The sequence below is a fragment of the Notothenia rossii genome (assembly GCF_949606895.1).
Source record: "Notothenia rossii genome assembly, chromosome: 9".
Lineage (NCBI taxonomy): Eukaryota > Metazoa > Chordata > Actinopteri > Perciformes > Nototheniidae > Notothenia > Notothenia rossii.
Genome location: NC_136907.1, coordinates 52,833,905 through 52,852,545, shown reverse-complemented (window position 1 = coordinate 52,852,545; position 18,641 = coordinate 52,833,905). Strand labels below are relative to the sequence as shown.

The 18,641-nt window shown below is 39.7% G+C and overlaps 1 protein-coding gene across 3 annotated transcripts in view; it reads right to left on the bottom strand.

The window, feature by feature from the left end:
• The window catches only part of LOC307018009 (3',5'-cyclic-AMP phosphodiesterase 4B-like), a 78,886-nt gene extending 60,945 nt beyond the window's left edge, over positions 1-17,941 (bottom strand). The window contains exon 1 of one of the 3 annotated variants that reach the window (XM_079648032.1): positions 17,797-17,941. Coding sequence is in view for 1 of the 3 variants with exons in the window: in XM_079648031.1 (XP_079504157.1) it covers positions 17,797-17,904 (108 nt within the window). In the remaining 2 variants the exon portion in view is untranslated. Of the gene's footprint in view, positions 1-17,208; positions 17,317-17,796 lie in introns of those variants that run through there. The other 2 variants (XM_079648031.1, XM_079648033.1) reach the window with 2 other exon arrangements.
• Between the last annotated feature and the right edge of the window lie 700 nt (positions 17,942-18,641).

Below are 18,641 nucleotides of genomic sequence, written 5' to 3'. Positions count from 1 at the left end.
CAGGCCTACTTTAAAATAAATTAAACACAGCACTTGGGGAGTCCTCTGCACATTTGAAGGAAAAAAAAATATTATTAAAATGGGCCCACTTTGAAATAAATAAAACATATAGCTGCACCCTAAAAAGAGTTAAAGGTAGGGTAGGTAAGAATGGAGGAACCAGCTCGTGTGCGCTAGAATTTGAAGATACACAACCGGAAAAAATATGCCTCTTCCTTCAGACTTTCTTACAGATTCCCTCCTCCAACACACACGAACGCGCATCATCAATGAGGCCACGAGATAAGTTTGTGCAATGTGCACAGATGGAAGGCTGACAGGCAGGTAGGCCATCCAGTTATTTTAGCCGGGTCGGCTAAAATGATTGGTCGTACTTTTTACAGCGCTACGGCTTCCAGAGATACATTTTTGTATGTATTTATTGTCAAAGCATTTAATATATTCATTGCTATCGGGACGTTAAGAGCATTCCATGGAATATAACAAAAAGTGGTTTCTGAAATAAAATTACATACCCCATTGAATTATGACTGAAGATCGTCAGCTGTCTTCCTCTCCCTTGTTGTTCCTCGATACGTAAAGGCTGCAGCACCGTTGACAACTTCTCTCTACATATCAAACATACCGGTAAACCAGCATCGTTTGCTGTGAAAGCATATAACTCTGTCCACACAGAATTAAATCCTGTGTTCCTCCGGTACTTTTCTTTGATTTATCCATAGTTCGCTCATCGAGCCGGGGGTCTCCGCGCGAGCGCCTCCAAGAAAAGGCGCTCGCGCGGGACCGTGACGCAGGATGTGACGCATATTTTAGTTGACCTAATTAAAACCGTTTTGTTTTTTATTTATGTGTCACAGTATCACCTCAAAATACAAGATAAGAAACATTTTCAACCGTGCAACAAAATATAAATAGTCCTACAACTACTTTTATTTTATTTCATTTCCTTCTTATTTTTGTCTAAGCTCAAGGGAGCCAGAGCAGAGGGCTTAAAGGGCCGCATGCGGCCCGTGGGCCGCGGGTTGCCGACCCCTGGCTTAGCCAATCTCCATTTAGAAAACACGAATTTTAAAAAGGTTTTTCACCTGCCGTCTGTCTGCAGACTTGTCAAAGCATTAATTCATGGTTTTTACTAACCGGTATCAGTATGTTGTTACTTCGGCATCATTTTGAAACGTGTATTACAATTAAATCACGGTCAAATATGTTCATCTTGTTGTAGTTGTAGCCCCCTTGCCAGCGATTCTCTATCTAGTTTAGCATACTCAGCCCGGTTGTTCCTGGCCCTAGAACCACAATTTTATGGGGCCAGATAAACTGTGAATTAGGACCCGCTAGCCGGTACTAGGCCAAGTGGAAACGCAACCAAAAACGGGCCCCGCACGGCTCGGCACGCTTAAAGCGAGCTCCGCGCTGCAGTGGAAACGCGCCATAAAGGGTCTGCAAAGGCTAAAATACCAAAGTTCCCTCCAGAGGGAGTTTCTCTCCCACACACTCTCCCCCTGCCTGAAACTCCATTGGACTCCTTTGTTAACTTCTGTTACATAATGACATCACTATGCAACACTTGCGCTTCTATTGGCAAGTACTCCAACACATTTATATCTTTAATAATAATAATAGGGATTTTTATAGCGTTTTTCCTAATGCTCAAAGACGCTTAAAGTGTTTTTTTTATGTTAGGTAGTTAAACACCAACATGATCCCCTCTATAAGTATTATATATCGCTGTGAAAACATCTATATTAAATTACATTTTACATGACTACATTTAAACAAAATCATGATAATGTTGTAATTTACCCTTAGTCAATAATAATGTATATTGTTTAACAAAGTATGATACAACTCTATGAAACCTCTGTTCACGGGCTGTCACCAGCCAACGTTAAGTAGTTTGCCTTGTCTACCCTTCACTAGTTTGAAGGGTAGACACACGCTGATCCACTCCGTGTGCCGCGCGTGCAGCCCCGGACATCTAAGGGCATCACAGACCTGTTATTGCTCAATCTTGTGTGGCTGAAGGCCACTTGTCCCTCTAAGAACTTGGACGCCGACCCGGACCCCGGCGCGACGGGGGCCGTTACCAGCCTCACACCATCCATGGGCTGAGCCTTGATCAGAAGGACTCAGGCCCCCGAGCGACACCGGGCAAGCGGTCTTCCATATGCCACACTTCCCCAATCTGCCCGTAGGACGGGGATTCGGCGCTTTGTTGTCAACAATGTAGCAATAACGCAAAAAAATATATGGTTCTTGAATAGAGTGTACTGCTTCAACACACAGTTCTTATCCTGGTATACAATTGTTAACGATGGCACTGTATAATAATAAATACTGTCTCATTTTCAGAATTCTTGCATCAACTTGTTAACCTCATCATCGATTTGAGTGACACCCATGTCCACTAGAGGTTTAACGAGAACATTATTTGAATTCATTAAACATCATGATAAAGAGGTTTCAAGTAACTAATTTACACACGGCATCTATTGCACGTCTGTCCATCCTGGGAAACTGTAGGTTTTCCCCGGAAGTTTTTCCCTGTACGATGTGAGGGTCTGAGGACAGAGGGTGTCGTATTGTCATACTGATATTCTGTACACACTGTGAAGAACACTGAGACAAATGTAACATTTGTGATATTGGGCTATATAAATAAACATTGATTGATTGATTGATTGACTAGTAAGGTGGTGATTGTTATTGCACTGTAAACAAATGTCTACATTGAATAAGTAAACTATTTAAAGACTGTGATAATTCAGTCTTGACAAAGTGGTGGTCAAACTGACCAGTATTTCTATTCCTAAATAATAAAAAATACTACATTTCAAAAAAGGAAAAACCACTTAGCCTCTCAAACCAAGGCTCGTCTACTTTCAAAAAAGTGCTTGAAAAAAAACCATGAGCCACACAAGTAGCACCATTTAAAGTATTTTCACAAGACGATTTTTTCTTCAGTACCCATAGCCCGCATTCCAAAAAAACCTTTCTCCTGCAATAAAGGTCAAGCTCCCAGAAATTATAATATGATGAATCGACTACAGAGCGGAGAGATACTCTTCCAAACACGTAGAGAGGACAGAAGGTTAAAAGGTTGTTTGTATCTAACATGCAAGTCCAGCAATGACATATGTGATCTTTTCATTATTACAATTTAAGGCCAGGTGCAAATCACAAGACAAAAAGGTCAGCAAGGTCCATATGTCTTTACGGAATATAAGATTAGCACTTGCACACCACACCTTGTATCTGTGGAGTTGTTATATTTTGTAACAAGCAGTCGGGGAATTTTCAGCCTCTGAGAGACCACTTATTGTGAATCCAGGTGGCATGCCTCATTTAATTATTTGTTTCCAGGCTTCAAACGTTTAGTTTTCAAAGACAGCAGCATCTCCAAGGACTTTGCCTAGTTTGAGGTAAGCATCAAGGTTCCAGGCAACACAACAAATGGAACACAACGACTACGTACTTCTATCGGTCAATAATCAACACCAAAGATATACACTTTACAGTCAATGTGGTTTATGTCCATATTTACAGCTCCATACTGAAAATCATAAATGGCACTGACTGATGTTTAACCATGAAACTGTATCAACCGATTGAGGTTACTTGTACCTTTTACATAGTTTTAAATATATGAGCAGATGTCTGTTTGTCATCTTGTAAGTTTGCAAATAATGATTTTAAAAGCAAAGGCCATAAAACACTTAGAGACCAAGGTGACATATGCAAATTGTTTGTTAACCCTGGCCAAGAGTCAATATTATTACATTTATGATGATGTAAATCAGAGCAACAATGAAAATAATTGTTGGGACGTAGCACGAACCAGCAAATGTTTACAAATTTGATATGTAAACGAATCAGGTATCATATTCATCGGTTATCAGTTGTCAAATTGTAGTAATAGTAAATTGTGTAGTACTGATGCACACATTGCATTGGGCGTGCGAATATGTGATCAATGTAATGCCTTATTTGAATAATCTTCTATGTTTATGTGGTACTACATATGTTTTTTTTAATATATATATATATATATATATATATAGCTTTTTAGAAAGACTGACAGCAGATGGTTAAGCACTTGGAAAATACATCACTTTGATCATTTATTTATCTAAAGAAATGAAATTGAAATCACAAATAAAGCCTTTTTCTTGCTAACAGCACGACGGTGATAAGGTCAGAGCTCTGTCATTACATCCAGGGAAGGAATAAGCAGGAGAATGAGGAACGCTTGAACCTCCAACACAAGAGGATACTTAAATCAAAGAGAGACATTGAACAAAAGACACTGGATTGAAAATGCACTGCTGAACTATTCAGAGAAACAAGCGTCAAGTAACCTCTAATCCCTGTTGCCCCAGCAATTGGCAATCCCCATGGCTGCCTGTACCCATAGGCGGACTGGCCATCGGGACGTTCGGGACGAATCCCGATGGGCCGGCGCCGAAGTGGGCCGGTCGGATATAGCTAGCTAGCAATCCGATGATATAAAAACATACTTTATCATTTACGGACGGAAAAGCTAGAGATAGGTAGAGATGTATTTTTAGGTAACAGTAGGCAAAAACTCCAAGTAAGGTAAGTAACTCTGCAATTGATCGGATCGCCAAAAAAGGATTACAAAGTATTTGATTTAGATCACTCTTGTTACTATACTGCGCTCAAATATTCTGTCTCACTGACAAGTATGTCATATTACAGAAGTCTAGGTCGCTGTGTTGTAATGGAACTTAAAGCCCCCATTGCTATGGAAAATCTTTGCTAGGGTTGCAAATGGGCAGAACACTTCTTGTAAATCTCCTTAAAGTTTCCATGGGAAGTTAAGCTGGGGAATTTTGGAAATATTCAATGCAAAATTAAACAAAAAACATGATATTTCAAAAGATTTTCTTTTGAATTTTTTTTAAGTAGAACAGAACAAGTTTTAATTATTTGATTGAACAATTATTTTTTTAATTGAACAAAAACAGGAATGTTTAGTTAAAATATTACTCATCCCCCCCAACCCCTCATTAAAAGAATTAACAAAAATGCACCTCCATCCAAAAATCCCCACAAAGTCCCATTCAAAATGTTAAATGAAAAGAGCCCTTCTTCCTCCAAAAAGTCCCATTAAACATGAAAAATCTTCAAGCAATCCTCTGCATTTTTGCTAAACCCTTTCAGTCAACAGGCTCTTCCTGGGCCTCATCAACATCCAACTCTGAGTCTTGCTCTTCAGTGTCACTGTCTAGCCTTGTTGAGGATAGCTCTGTGTCAGGTTCAAACAGCATTAGGTTTGCCCGAATGCCAACCAGTTTTTCCACTCTCACATTTGTGAGCCTGTTGCGAACCTTTGTATGGTCTCAACAGCCATGCAGTAAGCAGTGTGCTATGGCATGGATATTCAAGTGTACTTGAATGGCATCCGTTTGTTTTAGTCAAGATTATGCTAAAATATACTTTCCCCAACTATGCTTAAAGAGCCTGTGACAGCCTCCCAACAACTGTTGTACAAGGAAATATTGGGCTACTAGTAATCTCGAACCGTCAGTTTAAAAAAAGAAGGTGCGATACCGTTCAGATAAATATCAATAATTTCGAACATCGCGGGGAAATTCCTTCGACTCCTTTTGAAGTTTTGGGGGAAGCCAGAAGTGACGTCAATGCGGGAACGCTTCACTGTGCGGCGAGAGAGCCAAACACGGACAAAGTGTGTTGTCATGCGTAGAAATGGTGAATTACTGAGTGTAGGCACGTTAATAACGTTTTAATGAAGTTGACTACAGTATATTTCATATTTGTCAGTGCTTTCATGTCAATTTGGCGAACATAAACATAAATGATCGTGGTGAAGATGATGATTAAATTAGGATTAAAAATCGGTAGTGAGAGCTGCTGAATTTCCTCCCGTCGGATGTGATATAAAAACAAAACGATTATTTTTGTAGTTGTAAATTCAAGTGGATGAAGCTACATTTCTTAGTGCTTTCATGTCAATTCGGTGAACATATGATACATTAAATGATCGTGAGGATGATGATTTAAAAATTGTTTGTTTGAGCCGGTCTGCATTTCCTGATGAAAACAAACCGAACGGTGCAGCTGGAGCGCTTGGCCCGCAATGACGTCACACATAATTTGGCGGGATTTGAAGAATCCCCGAGAAGATCCAGAATATGGTCAACATTGAAGGGCAGATTAATGGTTATCAAAGTACAAATATCCAAAATCAGTTCAGTAACGGTTTTAAAGGGGACAATATTTACTCAAATTGATGGGTTTGGATGATGGGGGAAACTCGTGTCACAGGCTCTTTAAGTTCCCTATGAAGAGCCAACCTTCAATTTAGAAAATTCCAAGTTTTTTCCCATAAATTCCCATGGAAAGTTTCCATCTTTGAAAATTCCCGGAATTGTGCAACCCTAAATCGTTGCACATGTGCATATCAGATTTTTTTATAAAATGTTATATGATAAAATGATTCCGTGTAGTGGTTTTGTGTGTAGGTTTGTTTCCCTAGCTAAGGTTTCCTGCCTCAGTCGAAAATGATATACATCAACAATAGGAACTGAAAAAAATCTGGATCATCAGCAGTTGTGAATCTGCTTTTATGTAATAAGGCAAAAATGACCTTAAAAGGTCACTACTCTTCTGCTGGAAGATACATCCGCCCTCCACCACAATTAACACTGGCCCTGAACAAGAATATTCAGGTAAAATGAATGATGGATTAATGATGAGGGTATCTATACAGCTCTATCCAACACAATGCTAATGCTCTGACAGCATGTCCTGTAAATGGGGAATTCACCAGTGAATTTGAAAAGAGGCAATATTATTCTTTTAGGGGTTTACCTTTAGTTGTATAGGTTTTTGTGCATGTAAATGCTATTCATTACATCAACAAATGTTTTCCTTGTTGTGACGCACTTAACATTAGAGTTCAGCAGGGCTGTATTGTTGTCATCAGCAAGGAATTCTGCCCATCTGACCAGTCACACATTACCGCGCACAATGGAGAGCTGTGGAAGGCGAGTCAGTCGCTGTCATACACTTAAACATCGACAGACACCCACACAAAGGTAGCTTTTGTTTATCCAAAACAAAAGGAGGCTTAAGAAATCATGTGTGGAACTACATTAATATTACGTCCCCTCAGTCTGTAATCCAACAATGAGAGCTTTCAAAGCCATCTGGGGGCCGCAACCATGATGAATTAACTTTGTAGTGGTCACTCATTAACCACCAGAGAAGTTAGACTTACTTTAAAAATGAACATTTTGAGCAATAATGTGAAACTAAACAGTGCTATACACTTGAGGAAATTGACTTCACTTACCCTGTTTTTATCCAGTGTGTAAAAAAATAATCAGTATTCTATTTAAGCATTCCAATACTCAAATTACGAGTGGGAAATGGAGAAGTAAGCCGTTCTTGTCACAAGACACCACAGCTGTTGACACAACTGCTGCAGGTCCGGTTTGACTGCTGGCCCTGCCCAATGTCAATCAAAACACCTACTTGAATCACACCTCAGGAACCACAATACTGACATCCAATAGGCGCATTCACACCGCAGTACTTTTCCCACAAAGGTTCATGAGAACTTAGTTCATGAGAACTCTTTAGTTCTCATGAACTAAGTACAGATCGCATTCACACCGGAATAAGTCCTTGAGGGAGGATTAGGCAAATGAAGCAGCTGATGTCACTTCTTCTTCTGCTGCTTTGGGTTTACTGGCAGGTCGCAAACAACTTCACGGCGTATACTGCCACCCGAAGTCACCGGCCGGAAGTCCCCGGAGTTGGGGACTGGCTTCAGTAGAAGCTGCTGGGACTCCCAGCAGCTTCTACTGAAGCCTTCTGAGCAAATCGCCAGAACGCCGAAACCTCCTCATCTCCATCACTCCCATGTTTTCTTTTGTGTTGCCATAAGTTAGTCTCTCTGCGCTGAGCTAATGCTAATAATGCTAATGCGAGGATAATAAAATGGCAGCTTCTCAACACTTTATGGGAGTTTTACGGGGCGTGGTTTGCATTCCGCCCAGCCAATCAGACATAGGAAGGTTCTGATGAACTAATTTTTTTTCAGGCTCTTTTTGGTGTGAACATTTCGGAATTATATCGGAACATTTCGGAATTATATCGGAACTAAAGTGGGCTAATGACACCATGGAATTAAAAAATGGCTTTTCAGTCAATGATATTCAGTGTCACAATTGCACAATTCAGTGTCACAATCACAAACATGTTTCTTTACCACAAGCTATGCTTTTTTAAAGTTAATTTAGATGAAACAGCTGCAGATGATAAATTAATGGCCGGGAGGGTATATACCAACTTAGCATTGCTTATATAATGCAAAATCACCCCTGTAACCACACTGCACCTCCTGGTCTGTTATGTGACTATGGATGAAAATACATTATTTTTATTATATCAAAGCTGAGAGGCTAAATTAACCTGTCAATCAACAGCCATCGGACTATGAGGTAGTTTGTTAATAGCCTAACGTTAGCTTTTACTTCTGGCGATTGCATTTACTCCTAAGAAAAAACTGTGTTAATATGTAGAGATTGTCCTGCAAAACAAAACTTGCAAGTACCATAAATGTGAGTTTGCGAAAGGACTTATTTTTCTCTAAAGTGCAATAGCTTTCGATGCTGATATCAGGCCTAGAAAATGATGTCATCACTGCACCACTTCATAGGGAGAGCTGCTAAGCAGCTACTAAACTATATAAACACACCCACTATATGATAGACACTATATGCCACTTGTTTAGTTTTTGTACTTGGAGATCAAGGAAAATAGTCTTTAATTCTCAGCTATTGTTGACCCAGCCCATTGTTGACTCAGTGTGGGGCTGGGTTTGAGCCTCAACTACTGCAGTGATAAGGTATGGCCTCTACTGTAAATCAGAATTTGTCCAAAACAAATTCATAAACAACTTTCTTTCAGCATAAAATAGATTAGAGTTGCTGAGGGTCTGATGACCAAAGACGCCATCTGTGACGCCCGTCTTATCTGTCCGAGCCGTTCTGGAGCCAGGTCTCTATAGAAGACATAACTTGTTTTGTCTTGTTGATAGCATGTGCATTTTCCTCTTTGGGTGTGTTTAAGTAGCAGGGCAAGTTGAGAGAAGCTTCAGATTTTGCAAGGTCAGAAACTTTTGTAATTTTTCACTTTTCTGGCATCAGTTATTCTGTTTTATCATTGCGTTGTCTTTAAGGACCATAGTTTGTTCAACAAAAATGGTACCAATTGAGCCATTTTCTAATCTTATCCCTCCTTTCCACATGTTTTTGTGGGCATGTCCTTCCCAAAGCAGCTGATGGCATGCAATCCAAGCAGGTGTCAGACTTGCAATAATAAGCTTAGAATAATATTAGGATTACATTAAGTCTAGTCTACAGCTTTAAAATCACCTTTCCACAAATGGACGGACTAAAGTTATAGATCACAGTCAGAGCATCCTTTAGTTTAAGTAGAGCTGAATTAAGGTCAGTGGGTAACACAAGCCAAACCGAAAACAAAACATATTAAGTATAATAAACGTGTGTTTGCCACAGAGCTTCTTTTCTGCAACATTTTGAGAAACAATGGCGAAATCCCATTGGTTTTTGTCGAGGGACCCCTTGTGATGCTAACTTCCAGGTCGGCCTAGAAAAATACTTCATCGCTTTAAACGTCGAAAAATGATTTATTTAATGTAATTTAAGAAGTCACCTATCAAACATTCGATACGTCATTTTCAACACCCACCTCAAAGCCATATTATCACGTGTCGACTTGGATTACTTGTCAGTGAACGATATTTAATTAAAAAGGGGAAACTTTGCCGTTTATATATTAGTATTCAGAACAGTGGATTCAAGCAGAAAGGAACTCTTTAGACTGGTGAATGCTGAGAGGAGTTTGTTGAGGGGGCAGAGAAAAACACACAAATTTATGGCAGCTGAAAGATGACGTCAGTGTGGAGGCCACATGCAGGGAACCCACTGCCCTACTGTACAGAGAGGAAGAGACAGAGAAAGACACAGAGAGAGACTGGGACATGTTGACACCATGTGGTGTAATGCAAAAGATCATGCCTAGTCAAGTCATAAGAAAGTAATCTTTGAAGCAGATGGTAAATAAAGAAAAACACTCTTTTTACAAGCTTTCGAACTGTCATTCCTTACCTTCCTTAAAAAGAGATCATTTAACATTTCTGCTCTCAAATATCTTTTTTTTTTTTAAATGGCTTAGGTTATGTAGGTTGTTGAATTATGTACTTGAAAAAGTTCCAAAACCGGAGTTCAGTACAGTTATAAAAGGAAAAGATGCAAAGCAAATGGTAGCCTTTAGCTTGCAGACAATCCATGCTATGGCTACCGAAATGCATCAGAGAAACTTGAATGTTTTCAAGTGAAACCGCTTTATTCTGTTTTTATTCCGGTTTGAATTACCTGTTCTGTTTATTTAAGAGGATGAGAACACAGCCGATAATTCAGCTACCTGTTACAACCTCCTGAAGAATAAAAGGATTCAAATCGGGAGAAGCTGGCTGCAATGACAAACTCCCGTGACCCCACTCTTACATGTTGCCACCAAACGCTAGTCCGGCAGTGGCTCAGTCATTAGACCTACGGCTCACACTCCAAGTCCCCGTACAGACCTATGGAGTGTGGTCTGCAACTTAGAGAGGTCCCAGTTCACCTCCTACCCTGCCGTGGTGCCCTTGAGCAAGGCACCGGACAACCCCCTTCCCCCCCCCCCCCCACTCCCATTGATCCCCGGGCGCTGTGCAATAGCTGCCCACTGCTCCTAGTACTAGGATGGGTTAAATGCAGAGGTTACATTTCACTGTGTGTGCTCTGCATGTGTGACCATTAAAGAGGGTTTCATCCCTCCGATTCTATCTATTGGCAGAAATGTTATATTGTGTATTTGACTGCCGTTTAACTTTGTTGTCTTATTGAATCCACTACTTTAGTGCTCAACAAAAAAGTATTCCTTTGGTCATATTCAGCATTCACTACAGATAATATTCCCTTTCCCTTCTTCTCCCGAAGTAGATTAAAGAAGGGAAAAAGTACTTTATCCACTATGAGCTTTGAGTGCTATGCCAATAACACCGAGACCTAGCAAACAAATTAAGAGATAATTTAGAAAAGAATTGAGGAGCCAGAGCAGATGGCGATTGACTCATGGTGACTCACTGTTTGATAAGAGTTAACTGAAATAGCCCAATAAATAAGAGGGAGTGCCATTCTGTCAAATTCAAAACACCCACACATGCATTTAGCTAACTACCCTGTTCAAGTCACAGAGTACAACATCCATTGTAATTATGTCAGCACTGCATTAGTTAGCTATACACAAGACAGCGACATTGAGTAAATCTTTTCAATTTGTATTTGTTTAATTATAAACAGCTGACTTGAAGAGTAACAGAAGGCCTGGCAGAATGAGCAGGATTTGGGGCACAGAGGGGGCCTATGGTGAGTGTCACCAGTTGGCAACCCACACACACACACACACACACACACACACACGGGCCAAAACTTCTTGAGCAACGACCCGTTTGGCTGAGCTGCCTCTCTGAAGGGTTATTTTTATATGCGGACATACTGATTCATTGGCAGGACATCAGTATTGGCCACTGTCTGCCCTATTTAAAGTAATTGGATAATTGGCGAGAAAGGTGATGTTCTGATGGTAGAGGAAGTTTATCTGTTTTGCCTGGCTATGTGACTTAGTCCTGTTGGTACTTCAATTGTACTTGTTTAGAAGGTAATTGTATGACAGACTACAGAGGGTCTTGTAAAAGTCATTCTTCACAAAAATATTCTTTCTCTCGTGAAAGAATGTTTCATAAATGTGTTTGATTATATTCTGTTGTGCTTTATCAAAGTTAGTCTGATGAAGGGCTGAAGGAGAACATAATATTTGTTATAATGAAGATGTATTTGTTTCCCTAGTACAAAAGAAGAATAAAACCCAGGTAAACAAAACTGAAAAACATGGCTTCTATGTCTGCATAAATACGAGTAACCCACAATATGGTAACTACCAGTATGCTGGAAGAATTGGAAATGGAAATGAAAATTATTACCATGTTTTCTAGGATTGCACTGTCTGTTATCAAATATTACAGAGAGATACATCATGCCATACAACAAGGATTTTCAGAGTGTGAGACTGTGGGCCTCCCCTTAGACCAAGCTAGGAACATGTATTGTTGTTGTTAAAGGCATCAAGGGAGTCTTTCTAAGGTGTGATAATGATTCAGGGCAAAGGGTACAATGATGGTTAATGAGATTCGCTTTGAAAGAAAATCAAAATATGCAGCTTATCTCAATTGCATCAAATCGGTCTATGTTGCCATGCAGACAGCTTAAAAAGGAGAAATGTATATACATTTACTTTGGACCAACGCTTCATTTGGCAAAACATCTTTTTTTAATAACGCCTAAAAAGTTAAATTGATTTTTGGTTAGTTAAATGACTATATCTTACACCCTTTAAGTAGATGGTGATAGGCATTTTTTTTTAAGGTAACAGCCCCTAAAAATGTCTGTACACAGCACCTGGCTGCAAGTGGTACAAATGCTAGGAGACATTGATACTTCATAATACACAAGAAACTAATCTCTTCTGCTTGAAACCCAATGAAAAAAATCTTATACACTGCTTATTCAGCAGCAAGGCTTCCAGTACAGAACTGAGTGACCACAATATTCCCAGCCAGACATATGAAAGTGTACTCGCAGCTGAAGCTCTTCTTCTTCTTGAGCCAGTGGTAAAAAGAACTGCAGGGAACTCACGTCAGCAGACTGTCGGCCTGAAAGACGTACAATGCACCGATAGATTACAGATTTCTTGAATCCCATATCACAGCAAAAAAAATAAAAAAGCCAATATTATGGCCAGCGGAAGAAAAAAAAATATGATTGATGAGCAACAAGGACCCCAGGCCCTGCAATGTTACAATTTCTAAGGGCCAACCTTTCCCTCTGACAGGCTTAGGAGGGGAACAAGTATATATTATAAGTGTTGTCAATTTATAATAATAATAATAATATATTTAACCTTGATTAATTGCATGATTGTCCATAGGTAATTTAACTATTAGTCGCAAAATAATCACACATAAATGCTTGCGTTATGCAAAATGTATGCTTATTCTTCATTCAAAAGAGGCAACGACCGGAAGACAGACTGCGTGATAACCGAGAGAAGAAGAACACAATGCGTGATATATATAAAAAAAAAAATAGCGCGTGCGTTCCATTTTCACTCTACAACGAGAAGCTCATGGGGCTTTCCCGAACCTGTGTCGAGAGCTGGAGTTAAATTAAATCTCAGATTTGCCTTCTTAATAGTTTGTTTGCGTCCCTCACTTACGTTTTGCTTCTCATGCACTGATTCGCTAGCTCAACAGCCAATCAGTGATTTCTTTTGCCGACTGCCTTTGAAAACCCGGTGGGTTTTCGAGCCGAAAAGGCGTCGGCACGGCTGAAAAGACCCGACGGTACGGGACACACCAATCTGAGTAGGGCGTGTCAACGCTCATCATCGGCCTGACGCCCACCGACGCCGATATTCGGCCTGGTGTGTCCGTGCCTTTAGCCCCGTTAGCCCGTTTCGCTAGGTGTTGATTTAGACTCTTGGTGTTGGACTTCTGTTCCGTGTAGGTAAAATGGTTAATATCGTCTGTTAGCTGAGTTTCTTCCCATTAAGTGGGTATGCATCATTAATAGGTTTTAAATGTTAAGAAGCCTTGAGACTAGGCCTGTCGCGATAATCGATAAATTGACTTATTGTACGATAAATAAAAATGGACTCGATAACTTTTCTGAGCTCGATAAATTGCCGTTTACATAAAGATGTGACCAGCATTTTAGCCTGGAGCGCTGTGGCTGCCAGGCGCGCTGTGAGGGGCGGGGCTGACACAGCCAGGTCAGGACACTCCGCGTGCACGTGCAGCAGCGTAGCAGCCAAATTAATAATATAGCGACAAGCGGGAGACAACGTGTGACTTACTCGCGGGGAATTTAAAGTGACATGGAATTGGTTACAAAACCTAACGACACATCTCGATTCTCCGGTGTGGCAGTACTTTGGATTCAAACCAAATCAATGAGGCGAACCTACGGACTTGAATGAGCCGGGCGGTGTGTCGCATTGGTTTAAAAAAGGTAGCGACAAAAGCAGGCAATACCACGCATTTTAAACCACCTAAAACACAATCACCCCATTCCGTTTTTCCATCTGGGAGCAAACAGGGCAGCTGGAGATGGAGAGCCCCCGCCCGACAATGCAAACATGTTGGTGTTCCTTGCTCGAAAACTTAGAAAAACAGATTTGGATATGGCCTGTTGAGGCATCTGGGTCTTTGACAGTGGACTGTACACTTGACTGTTGTTTTGGTTGTGTGTAATTTAATTAATTTGTTTTATTTATTAATTTATATATTTTAATATTATTTCACATTTCATTTGCAATGTTGAATGTTCAATAAAAAGTTATGTTTGAAAGGATGTACTTGAATTATTATTATATATTATCATTATGTCTAAAATGGTCTTAAAACGGTGCCGACAATATTATCGTTTATCGCAATAATTTCCAGAAAAATGTATCGTCCAACAAAATTAATTATCGTGACAGGCCTACTTGAGACGCTGTTTCTTGCAAGATGTTGAGTCTGCCCCCCTGGAGTCTCACAATAATAAGAGCGCTGTTAGGAGCGGTTACGAGTGGCATTCACAATGGCCAACCAGAGTGGTACTCAAACCGGATACGTCACACGGGAGGAGGGTTCCCAATCAGAATTGTTTAAACCAAGACAGTAATTCATATACCGATAGCAGCACCGTTTGGCCAGCGGCTTAACAGTATACCGATATCGTCCAATCGGCTACCGGTACTGACTTAGTACCGGTTCTCGATACCCATCCCTACTCCAGTGGTAACTCAATTGACATTGACAATAAATGCATATAACTTTAGTCTTGTCGAGAGAACCATCTGGCAGGGATTTGAAGCTGCATTTGCCATGCAAAAGTCCCTTTTGCATATTTGAGGCTTGTTTCTGCTTGTCATTAACATTACTGCTCCTTTGCTTCCCTGATTTGCCAAACTACAGTGCAGGCCAAAAGTCATAATCAAAGATCATGCACGTGTTAATCACCTTTCAAAAAAAACATTGCTGTTAAAGAGAATTGGCCTTAACTCAATATTATAGCATTAACTTTGAAAGCCCATATAGTTACACAATATTATATGAGAGTAAGTGAGTACTTTTGAAACAAACGACTTGAAAGAAAGTGTGAAACTTAAACTGAAAAAGCTGCCGTTGTTTTTATCTTCAAATTAGGAACCTATTAAATTAACGACCAAATGCATGACTGTTATTACAATCACAGTTCAAAATACAATCTAAGAGACAAACACAAAACAATGACACCAAACACACAATTCTTTCCGAATCCGCAATATTTTTTTTCTATTTCCATTTCCAATATGACCAACACTCACCCGGTCTGCAAACCTAACAGCATGGAGCAGTAACAGCGTATATTCATCATGTGGAAGAGGAACATCAGTATTCCGCAACAGAAATGGCAGTGCAGTAACAACATCACCAGCAAAGCCAGTAAGTGAGTCATCAGTATGGAAGCCAAAGCCTGTGTATGTGGCCTGTTGTTTCAGTACTGACTGAGAATAAAAGGACAGTGGCCACTTGAGTTCACATCACATGACCGGGGCACTACAGAAATGCTATGAACTATGGGCTTAAAAGGGAAGTGCACATGGGAAATTCCTTCCCAAAACAAAAACATGATAGTACATCACACCATGTAAATAATTGTCACTGTGTGAAACCAAACTCCTTCACAGCTCTAAAGAATGATTTGTGCCACTGAAACAGCATTGCAAGTGCAGGAATACTTTCAGTTTCTCCTATGGACACACAATACAATAAGTATGGGGACCAGAAATGAATAGCCTGTAACATAAAATTAATATAGTTACGTAGAACAAAAACGATGTAAAGCAAAGTCCATAAATAATTGGCCATACAAATCCAATTGCTTTTATCGACTTACCAAGTATTGCATCTACTAGGGCTATACAATTAACATAAATTGTATCAAAATTATTATGTGGACTAGCGCAAAGCTCAAATCGCACTAAGCGCAATATTTGTCAAAATGTGTGAAAATATCTCAATTATATATTATAGTGGTAAAGTCCCGGGCACACGAAAAGTATTTCTTTTTTAATATTTATAAATATTATTTTTTTTTTTTATATATATTAATAATATATGTGCCCTTAGTGCGATTTGCACTAGTCCATATCATAATTTTGATATAAATATATATGAATAATATTTTTTGGATAAATATATTAAATACATCGTAACAGAGTAGCATCTGTATATTCTGATACAATAGGTGCAGTATGCACCTTTCAGTTGCTTTGTGAATCGCCCAACAAACAGAGAAGAAGAAAAACAAACAAACACAGCATGCACTTCTAATTCACCCGCTGATAATGATTATATATTGATTATCCGATCAGCAATGGCAAGCAGGTTATTATCAAATTGACATCAACTGAAAAAACTCAAAATATATTCCTTGTTTCTCCTTAAATTACTCGACTTAATGTACAGTATATCATCCTATGGTAGATGCCAAATACCTTATTGTGGAACTGTCAAACGGTGGTATCTTTCATATTAGTTTGAAAAGGTGTTACCACTAACATTTAGAAGATGAATAGGAAACAACCATCCCCAGACGCCCCTCTCACATAGATTTAAAAAAGGTCACCATTTAGTTCCTGTATTGATAGTCAACACATTCAGTCCAAACTGAAATGTGATGTTGATTTGTCCTCGACGGTGAAATAAAGGGCCTGCCTAGTGCCATTTATTGGTTGACCTTATTTAACTCAAGACTTCATTGATAAATGGACAGTGATGGATTGTAGCATATAAACATAGTACTCGGTTGATGGTCCAAACATGCAGCCCTTCTATTGCTATGTTAATGCAGGTTTACATCACAATTTTAAAAAAAATGCACTTCTTTCCCCACCACCCAAATCGTATCTGTCCAAAACGTATAGTTTTGAAATTGATTAGATTTTCTAGTGAGGGAAGTGGGAAAGTCTTCTATTTCCTACTGATCATCATCATTATTATACCTCATCATGAGGTGCCATGAGGTCCTCATGGCAAGTGTCCCAAACGTTACGTAGGCTGTATCAAGGGCAGCACATCATTATTTCAGAAATTCAGACGAAACACACTGGCAAAACTGAAGTCGGCTGACAAAAGGAAGCGATGCCCACACTGCAAAGTCCCGAGAGATGAAGAGCAAAGCCTACGTACAGACAAAAAGCCTACGTGATGTGACTGAATCAAAAGACCTCTCAGTGCAACTCAAGATATTTCACTGGCGATTGTGTTTCTTCGAAAATAGCTTGTGTACAGCTCAAATTACGGAAACCTGCCACCTGCGCATAGTAAAACCTTGTTTTGTATGCAAACCTGTCGAACAACGTACTCCTTTATCATTAAGCATGATTAACTTAAGATATACTGGTCAAATATGCACACAAACATAATACTCATATGGGAAAAACTTTAAAATGTCGCGAGAGTTTATTAGGTTACAACACGATAAAAGGTCGACATAACTATATCATTTTTAATAAATGTACAACATTGTTGCTAGATATTGAGAAATATTTAAAGTATATTTCACTCGGTACGGTTAAATGCAGTCTTACCGGAGGTGTGCTTGCTGTCCCACGCGCTGATGCGGTTGTGCTAGTCCACCGTTGTCTCCTGGTCCTCTGAAGCACGCGCCCCTTTTTATCAGGCTCCATTTGTGCCATTCGCGCTCGTTCCCCTTCCCTACTCCGTAAGCGCATCGATTGGCTTTGACACCGACGACGCAAATCCTCCCGTTTACCAATGGCAGGCGGTGCCCTCCCCCTCCCTGCCTTCCCACTACTGCTGCCGGACTGGGGCGTCCATTTGGTTCCCCACCAGAGAGCACTGACTGAATGTATGGATGTATATGTGCCTCACCAGCCTTAATGGGGCTTCTTTCCTCCGGCACTCTGTCTATTATTGACTACCTGATATGTTTTAGTTGATTGTCTCTTTACAGTATAGCTCTGACGTGTACAGGGCTGGCACTATCATTTTGGTGCACCTAGACCAGATTCTGTTTGTGGCCCATAAACATTGTGACATCATCATGTCATGCAATACAAAAAACGTGTATGTTTTATCATTGTGCAATTCAACTTAAAAAGTTCAAATGTGCATAATGAGAAAACATGCAATGCAATGGATAAAAGCATATGTACATTGTAACGTAAGATCAGCTGAAAAAACCACCACAGCCCACTGGTTGTAAAATAACCAAAACAATTATTTAACTTTATTTGAAAACAATAAATAGTTGGTTGGTCAAGAAACTATTGACAATTGCAAATCATTAAAAATAATAAATTGTACAGTCAACATATATGAACATATGAAAGCCTATTATTAAAGCCGGTATTCTGAAACTATTTAGGGCATTTTTGTTTAACTTTTAATATGTTACGTATTAAATAAACCA